Source organism: Staurois parvus, unplaced genomic scaffold (genome assembly GCF_062004578.1).
Source record: "Staurois parvus isolate SC_StPar_1 unplaced genomic scaffold, SC_StPar_1.0 ptg000313l, whole genome shotgun sequence".
NCBI lineage: Eukaryota > Metazoa > Chordata > Amphibia > Anura > Ranidae > Staurois > Staurois parvus.
Genome location: NW_028318109.1, coordinates 560,819 through 570,734, shown reverse-complemented (window position 1 = coordinate 570,734; position 9,916 = coordinate 560,819). Strand labels below are relative to the sequence as shown.

At 41.9% G+C, this 9,916-nt stretch overlaps 1 protein-coding gene across 2 annotated transcripts in view; it reads left to right on the top strand.

The window, feature by feature from the left end:
• The first annotated feature begins 1,958 nt into the window (after window positions 1-1,958).
• The window catches only part of LOC149457568 (uncharacterized), a 121,429-nt gene continuing 113,471 nt past the window's right edge, over window positions 1,959-9,916 (top strand). The window contains exons 1-2 of one of the 2 annotated variants that reach the window (XM_089683531.1): window positions 1,959-2,037; window positions 8,541-8,561. In XM_089683531.1, the coding sequence (XP_089539657.1) occupies window positions 1,969-2,037; window positions 8,541-8,561 (90 nt within the window). In that variant the 5' untranslated portion in view covers window positions 1,959-1,968. Of the gene's footprint in view, window positions 2,038-8,314; window positions 8,503-8,540; window positions 8,562-9,916 lie in introns of those variants that run through there. The other variant, XM_089683532.1, reaches the window with a different exon arrangement.

Genomic DNA, 9,916 nt, shown 5'->3' with positions numbered 1-9,916 from the left:
AACAATTCTGTTTTTATACTTCTTTTCTTTTCTTCAGTTTTGCACAGCATTCACAGTGACTGAGTTCTCTAGTATATAATGCATTAACATCATCCTGGCACTGATGAGTGTGGTCCCTGGTTTCCTAATCTTTATGCATATAAATCAAGCTCTGGAGCTTTCAAACTCTGTTTTGTGCCTTTCAAGACTATTAGAGGATGAACTGCTTATCATTTTCTAAATCAGTTCAGAGAATCTCTGGTTTTAGCACAATGCATATGACTTTGAATAATGTAATTTTAATACTTTTTTTTGTTTATCCTTTTTTGACTTGAAAAGTCACTTCAGGTGCAAACATATGGGGTATGCTGCTTCCAAGTCCCAGGACAGTTCACCCTCTTGGAAAATCAGATGTTATATACCAGCAAGGGCTCATTCTATGCTCCACAGGCTGCACAAGTTATAAGCAAAAGACCAGCTGCTCTCTACGATTAAGTCTAGTCTTGTTGGTGAAACGCGTCAGTGGGGGTCCCAAGTGAGGACTGTCTGTTTATGTTGTGCAGATAAATAGTTGCCAGCATTTGACTTTTGGAGTGCAGCCAGTCTTTTCCTTTGGATGAATTTATAAAGAACGGGCTTTATTCTTGTTTGCTAAATCAGTTAACATTTGAGCTAATAAAAATATGGATACAACCATTGCTGACCTCTGAATCTTCAAATCCATCTTCCTGGCTGTCCACCTGCTTCAGTGCTTTGAATCAGTAACCCAGAACAACTATGCTAATGAGGACTTTCCTGACGTGCATACATGTTCCTGACTCAAAGGGGTTGATTTATCAAAGGGAATTTGCACTTTGCAAGGGAATATTTCCCCAGCTTAAGTGAATGAAGAGAAACTTCCAAATTCCATCATCCAGATATGTGAAAGCAAAAATACTGTTTTTTATTTTTCAATTTTTCTTGCACATGATTGGGTATTCTTTGCAAAGTAAAATATTACCACATTCACTAAGCTCTAGGGAACATTCCTTGGCAAAGTAAACAGCCTATTTGCCTTCAGTAAATCAACCCCAAAGTACTGAAGATCAGTATAATGGCCATGCAACTACCAGTATCAGAAGAAACTCAGTAATGACAGCCCCCTTATTTCTCTAATGAAAAGTTGACTTTGATGTTTAGGCAGACCTATCTCAATATATCCAGTGTGGTTGATTTGCTAAAGGCAAACATCCTGTTCACTTTGCAAGGGAAGTTGCAGTTTTCAAGGGAATCAACCCCAATCTTTCCAAACACAACAACCTTATGTTCCCATTCCAAGGTCAAATATTTGACCTCCCAATTGATGGACATTTCTGAACTACTACTAGATTATTTTTCGGCTGAGCTTTGTTTCTAGTCTGCTGTTAAATACTGTGAGATACAAAATATATTCTATATTTAATCTATGTTAAAATGTACTTCGGACTAGGATAATTAGTCTTTTTTTGACTTGATTTATGTACAATTGTTTTCTGAACTTATTAACTGTTTAGTTTTTGAAATGTGTTGTTTATGATAATTTGCATGTATGAAATTTGTATTCTTATAAACGTTCAGTCTTTTTTAGCTAATCAAAAGCCTCCATATTGCATTTACAAGACACGGCTGTCTATACATTCTGTACTAAATAAACAGATCCCTCAGCCAATGCTCTTTGATTAAAACAATGTCTTAATAGAAAACACAGCAGGCAATGCAGGAAAAGCCGTCCTCTCAACAAACTCTCACACAAAGAAGATTTGATAAAGTTGTACATGTTGCTGATTGTTAGCTTTGTATCGTAAGAATGTTTTACTCTGTTCTGACTTATGCCATAGCCTATGTACAGGAGCTAAAAAGCTTAGACGTGTGATGTGCATGATTCCATTGCTGCTGGTTCTGTGAAGAAAATAGGAAATAACAAGTCGGCCTGACACAATTTATTTTCTGAAACAGTTTGACCTCCAGTGGATGTTAATTCACTGCGATCCTCTGCGCCCCGAGAGGGAGTCTTGCACTGAGCTGGAGGCCAGAAGAGCGGTAAGTGACTGTAAAGTGGTTGCAGGGGCAAAGGCATCAGCACAGGAATTTACTCTGCTGCTTCTTATTAGGACACATAATGGATTTACTGATTAAACACATTTAGAGGTCCTCCACCTTTTTCTCCATCCTGAGCTGTATTCAAATGAAAGCATATGTCTGGGGGAGAGAAAAAAAAATAAACATATGCGACACAACTCTGCAATGCACACATATTTCCTTACATTTTGTGTCCTTAAAATCACTGTAAGTACAGAAAATACCTGTTCATCCGGCCACAAATTTAAGTTCTTGTTCAAGCTGACTCCTCTGCCTTTTCTGTACTAAAATCCTAAGCAGTGCTATCAGCCATGCCTGAATCCTCTTCTGCTGGACTACAGAGCACATCCCATTATGTTCTAGATATAGCGAGAGGGGGGAGTTGTTCTGTAGTCAAACAAAGGAAAATGTTGGCAAGCCTTACAACACTGCTTGGGATTTCAATGCAGTCTAGGCAGCTTGCCAGCTCATTGATTCATCAACCACTCACATATAAAAGAAGAGGTAAGTTCTGGCCCAATAAACAGACAATATTGGGAAGATATTGGTGTTGCCTATGGTTAACTTAAAGTAAAACTAAACCCACAACAGTAAAATCAGTCTGTATATGTAATAAAGCATGCTTGTTATACTCACTGTGGAACCTAAGGGGTTAGTCTTGTGCATTGTGTAGAAGGCTGTTTGATCCTTTCTTTTCTGCCCCTCCTCCCCTAATTGAAGTGACCACCTGATACAGACTGAACCCATGGTCATATGCACATGATCAGTTTGGTGTGTATTGCTAGTGGTTTTTTTTTTATTACTTGAGAGGGTGCATGTGATCAGCACAGGGCCAATCAGCACGGTCCAGACAGAGGGTCAGGACTTTCACATCCTCCTCAGGGGCGGACTGACCATTTGGAAACTCTGGCACTGCCCGAGGACCTGGGGTCAATCGGGGGCCCCATGTGATGCCCCTGCTACCTTTTTCATAGACTTTTTTTGAGTTTGGGCAAGGACACAGGGGTCCCATGATCCCCTATTGCCCGGGGGGCCCCATGAATTGTCAGTCCACCCTTGATCCTCCTAGAGCAGAAAGAAAACTCCTCCTACAAGTTTTAACCAGTGCTCTGCTGAAGTCACAAGACTGCTCTAACTGCTGATGAGAAAAGGTATTTAGCAGTTTATATTTACTAAAATAATTGCAGTTCCATGTTCTGTGTTCTGTGGGAGACCAGATATAGTGAATGCAGAGTCTGGGGTTTAGTAACATGTTAAGATGTAGACTGAGCAAGATTGTCCCTTTACTTCTGCTAGATTCCATTTTGTTTCAGCAGAGGACAGTAGCAACCTGGTTTGGTTTAAAGTTTAGAATAATAGTCATTTTATGTGTGCATGGGTAATTTGGGGGTATGGGGTGGGGGATGTGCTACAGCCCAACAGTGTCTGCTCAACAGCAATAGATACCAGCTTTATGTGGATTTATCTTTAAACCAAGCAGTCTCTGCATATTCTGACAGACACTAAAATCACAAGAGCATGCAGCTTTTGTATATATACCAGCATACAAGAGAGCAAACACTGCACACAGTACCTATATTAACACATATAAATGTCATATAATGTAATAAATGGCACATGCATGAAGGATGTTTTACATGGTTTTATTCTTTTTTGCCATTTAACATTAAACTTTTGCAGTTTTTCTGTATATGTGTGGCATGTGTTATTTATGTTTTTAAAAATATGCTTGGCAATAAAGAGAGAATGATAAAAAGTTAAGCAGCTTTCAACCAGTGGGTTGAATGAAAACAAAGGAGTACTCTATTCCCCATCCACACATTTGATGTGGATGGTAGAATCCTCCCCACTGAGCTATTGTATGCTGACAGCAAGGAGACAGTCATATTACACTGATCAGCGATGCCGGCTATAGCTGACAGTGCTGATTGAATGGAAACAAGTGCTGAACAAGTTGAATTTCAATCCATGTATGACCAACAATAAGATAACAAGAATCCTAAATTTAAAGGGTTAGTTCACCTTTAATGAATTTTGCCAAAAACATGCCTTGATAATAGATTAGCAGGCAGTGCTCTGTTTGGTTAAAGAATTCTTACTTTTTAAGCTGTTTTCCATTGCTCTCCACTCTTTGTCCTGCAAGATATGCAGTCCCAGAAACTCACAAGCAAGCACTCAGTTTTGCTCCCTACCCGTGCATGCGCAGCCCACTCTTTTTCACTCTTTTTCACTCTAGCAGAATGCTGGGCTGCGAGAGACAGCGGACTGTGCATGTGTGGATAGGGAACAAAGCTGAGTGCTTGTTTGTGAGTGTCCAAGGATGTGTATCCAACACTCCTGCCACTTGCAGGAAGTAGAGAGGAAGGCAATGGAATAAGCAGCCTAAAAAGTAAGCAGTCTTTTTACTAAACGGAGCACTGTATATAGAGTCACAGCTCTGGAAACTCACAAATGAGCACATGCCTTCGTTCCACACCTACGCATGTGCAGTCTACTCTGTTTCACTCCAGCAAGTGCTGAGCCATGAGAGACAGCAGTCCGCACATGTTTGGGTAAGGAACGAAGCCAAATGTCCATTTGTGAGTTAACAGGGCTGGCGCATCTAACACTCAGTATGTCCTGCCAACCGCAGAATGGAGAGGGTAGTGCAATGGAATAAGCAGCCGAAAAAAGTAATCATTATTTTTCTAAACAGAGCACTACATATGGATGTTATGGCTCCTGAAACTCACATATGAGCACATGGTTTTATTTCCTACCTACGCATGCGCAGTCTACTTTGTTTTACGTTAGCACAGTGCTGAGCCATGAGAGACAGCAGGCTACACAGGAGTAAGGAACAAGGCTGAAAGCTAGTTTTTGAGTTTTTGGGGTGGTGCTTCCACTAGGCAAACTAGGTGTCAGCCTAGGGCACACTGCCACCTAGATCGCCTGGGCGCAGCACAGGCTGGCACTCTCTGTGTGTGGGACGCCGCCACATCATGAATGATCCACCAGCTGAGGGGATGGGCGGCAGAGGGGACGAAGAAAGGACAGTGGAGGATGACGGGTTTCTGGGGCCAGTGTAGCAGCTGAGCTGTCACTCCTTCCAGTGTTCCTCTCAGACGCAGTCCCTTACTGCAAGCTGGCTGGCGGCTGCTGATCACTGTGGAGTTCCAGCCCCTCTCTTTCCATTCATCAGCGGAGGCAAAGCTGCGCCTGTGGAGGAAGGTAATGACTGACTCTGAGGTTTCATGTCTGGGTGTGACCCAGCCGGACATCCATCACGTGTAATGTGTCAGTGAGTGATTACATCATCACGATCCCACAGTCTGATCTTCTAGTGCCTGCTGATCTGTGTGTGTGGGCTGGGCTGCCTGCTGTCACAGCATTTTATCTCCCCCCATTGCCTGGGGAATTCCAGCCTGAGATCTGTCAGAGCGTGGATCCATTATCCTCCACTCACTGCAACTCTCACCCTGCCAGATACAGTCTGTCTGTGACACTGATTTTGTCTTTTAATGTAGGTGCTGGTGGCATCTTATGGCACTTATTTTTGCACATTAAAAGAAATTTATTTATTTTTTTTTTTTGGGGGGGGGGGGGGGCGCAAGTAGCTGGTCTTGCCTGGGACTCAAAATAGTTTAGCACCGACCCTGTGTGGCGCATCTGACACTCAATATGGTCTGCCACCTCCAGGATGGATAGGGACGGGCAATGGAATAAGCTGCTTAATGCGGAGTTCCAGCCAGGTGCCCACTGTGCATGTGTGATAAGCACAGCGTTTTGTGAATGGCCCTGTAGTCTTCTGGGACCTGTCACATGTCCCAGAAGGCTACGGGGAGGGAGGGGGGGGACAATTTCCACTTCCAATCGCAGCAGAAGTGGGAGCGGGTATTTGTCAAATTCGGGTACCCGCTCCCCAAAGGTGCCAATCCTTATTGGGGACAAAGGCTTAAAGCGTAACTTCCCCTTTTGGGTGGAGCTCTGCTTTAAAAAGTAAGCATTCTTTTACTAAACATGAATCTACTGAAGATGCTGTAATGCAGGCGTGCCCAAGTTTTTGACTTTGCTGGGCCACATTGGAAGAAGAGAAATCGTCTTGGGCCACACATAAAATACAGTAACAACAAAGATAGCTGATGAGAAGAAAAAGTCAGGCAGATCACAAGTTAATGATCACTGATATAGATAATGTACTTATCTGAGTAATAAAACATCTTTTTTGTAATATTTTTTATCATAAATGTAAAAGTGGGCAACATAAAATTGGTGCGATATTTGACACTGTTTTTGATAAACTAACATATGGTGACTGTAGTAAGAATTCACAATGAACTCTCAAAGTGCTCATCAGATATTTTGGTTCTAATCTTACCCTTCGTGTTCTGCCAAAAATTGATGACATGAGTAAGGCGTGATTGTGAAGAGTGGGAAACTTTTCTTTGGGAACATAAAACTTATAAAAGTTCAGGAAATACACAGTCTTTTTATTCAGCTGCATGTGTTTGCTGAGTGTAAATGCATTGTCAAAAACAAACAAATTTACATTTTAAAATGGTAGTATTTTTACCTACAGGTGAGCTTATGGTAAGACTTACCTGTAGGTAAAATGAATATCTCCCAAACGTGCACCGTTTAGGAGATATTCTACAGAGCAGCAGCTGGTGACATTACGGATGCATGCGTTCTAAAGGAATGGCATACCCGTGCTGTTCCTTCAGAGCTGTGTGCCATGGCCCGAAACTCCCAAGTGCATGCGTGGGAGTGACGTCATCGGTGGCTCAGCCTGGGAACCCAGAAAGAAGAACAGGTGAAGATGACAGCGGTGACAGTGTGCTGCTGGAGGGCTTTAATTTTAGGGTAAGTTTCACATAATGTGTCAGTATACAACGCAAACTAGCACATTATGATATTACTTTGCAGGAGGAAACTTTTTTTCTTAACAAGTTTACTACCGCATTAAGCCCGAGTTCATGTTGATGCGGTGCAGCACATCGCATGTGATTCGCACCACATTCCTGTGCAAATCACATGCGATTTCTGTGTGGTGCAATTTGAGCCATGCATTTTGTATGGCTCAGATCACACCGCATCTGCACCAAAATAGTGCAAGAACCTTTTTGTTGTCCGCGCCAGAATTGGATCACATGGGTATTTACACCTATGCATCTGATTCTGCACATGGCACTGTGTTTTGTGAACCATTTTTGGGGTATCGTTAACATAACATAATGCAAGTACAATCCAAACGCATACGTTCCTGTGTTAAAAATGGCTGTGTATAAGTGGGTGCTGCAGCTACCGTTGGCTGGAACCAAACAGAATCAGCAAGGGAGAAAGTCACCAGCACACTGAGGATCACCAATATGGGTTCAAAAAATACCTGATGAAGGGGTCCTGCGAGACTCCGAAACATTGCCTTGCTGTAACTATGTGATTGTTCATTAAAACGTTTTGGACCCTTATTGGTGATCCTCGGTGTGCTGGTGACATTCTCCCTTGTTACGTTAACATACACACCCACAGCGGTTCACATGATGCGTTGTGGAAATCGCACAGAAACCGTTGTGAATTCCGCACCGCATCAGTGTGAACCCGGGCTTAGGTAAGTTTGTGATTTTGTGTTGGACCGCATTTATAGCTGTTTTGGGTGGCACGCGGCCTGTGGGCTGCAGGTTGGACACCCCTGCTTTAATGCATAGGCATGTTTTTGGCAAAAGTCATTATGGGTAAATGAGCAATTGTTATACCACAGTATAGAAAACTAGAAAACATCTTACAACTTTCTGTTCAAATATTTTTGTTATGCAGTAAGCAGAGTAGAAGTATAAGCATAAATATATGTATAATGTAGATATTCGGGGTATTTTAAAGATTCATAGGCTGCATTAAAATGAGCTATAGTAAAGATCTATCGGAAACTGAATGCTGTGTGTCTTCACCATGTAACCTACTCAATTTAGGTGAACTAAACAAAATAAAAAAAAATAAATAAAAAAAAAAAGAGATCCTTAGCGTGGGAATGTGATTCTGGTCCAATAATCAGGAAGTTAGGGTGCTCAGGAAGGTCAGTAACCCTTTGCTGTCAGTTTGCAGTGAATGGGGCAGTATGACATTCCAGGTACATCCTCCAGATGAAGGGTTAAGGGTCCTCTACCATCCTACCTTCCCATCCCACAGCCCAGGCATCCTCCAATCATCATCCCCTCCTCCCAGGATATTAATAAACATAAGGATCTGACGCTTGTCCAGGGCTTACCTTGCTACTAGTGTTAGCTGATTCATTTGGGGGATTTGCCTTGCGGGTCCTAAAATTGGGCTGGGGGAGAGGAGGCTGCGATTTCTTACCCGGCCATAGGTTGTACTATGGCTAAGACGGTCAGGGATGGAAGGGCCCTTGTGCTTGTCCTAATCTTCCAGCTCATCTGCATCTCCATAGCTCAAGTAAGTGACAAGTAACTTCACCCATTTGTCTTTTCCAGGTCAGCCAGGCTCTGCTAGAGGTAAGATCTGGAGGGGAGATCGCTGCTCTCTCTACAAGTGGTGATCACAAGCTGGGATCGGAAGAGTTAACACTGAAACTTTTTCAAACACTCCAGTAAAGTTACTATGTTTAAATGTTACATCCGACACAAGTGACCTGGTGTCACCCAGCGATCAGGATTAATGACCATTGCACGATCTGCCAGTCTTATTAGCAGGGAAAGTGCTTACAGCTTGTCATAGGGACTGCTGACACATGGATTGCTCTGAAATCTTCACCCTGAGAAATCATTCTTAAATGTCTGCAAATATGTCATATGCATCCAACGTCTGTAGGCATAATTGAAATGCCAATCTTATGCCAATTCCACAAAGCGATCTGACTGGCATGCTTGGAGATAGGAAACCTACAGAGTTGGTATGCAGTGATTTGCAGCATGATCTTGTTACCTGGCCAGGGAGGAGAGGGTTAAGAGCAGCACATGTGGAGGGGTTCAGGCCAGTTCAGTGGCAGGGGGATGGATACGGTGTCGCCTCCCTCCTAGGTAGAGGAGGGAGAAGGGGGACTTCCAACTCACAATGCCCTCTTTGTAAAGCCCCCTTGCTGGCCACTGTGAAAATAGAGACTAAAAAGGGAAAAAAATTAAAACAAGAGCACATTCATCATGCCTGCAGCAATCCTGTATCATAGCATATTCTACGAGAAGTATATGAAGGATGTTTAGTTATAAGTACATGGACAAAATATATCACTGTTAGGGCTGATCACCCATCTGTTCTGAAATAAAGTCATTAGCTGTCCATTCGTCCTGGTAAAAGTAATACATTTTTACTGTGAGTAGTATATATACAGTATATATGAATAGTATACAATGCAGGGAGCTCTCACCTCCAATCCAGTAATGAGTGCATACAGTTAAGGAACTTTACCCTCTGCTCCCATCTATAGAAAATAGTTCTCTCTCTCTCTCTCTCTCTCTCTCTTTCTCTCAATATATATATATATATATATATATATATTTTTTTTTTTTAATGGGCTGTTAGTAGATGACATTCTTTCTTTCTTTCTTTCTTTCTTTCTTTCTTTCTTTCTTTCTTTCTTTCTTTCTTTCTTTCTCTGAGCAGTCTTTTGCTGAAAAACTCATCTCTTCATTAAGTTAAAGAGTTGAATTCATTGCTTGTCATTCCATGCAAAAAAATTTTCTTTCTTTCTTTCTTTCTTTCTTTCTTTCTTTCTTTCTTTCTTTCTTTCTTTCTTTCTTTCTCTCTCTCTCTCTCTCTTTCTTTCTTTCTTTCTTTCTTTCTCTCTTTTCTTTCTCTCTTTCTTTCTCTTTTTCTTTCCTTCTCTCTTTTGCTATCTTTCTTTTTTTCTTTC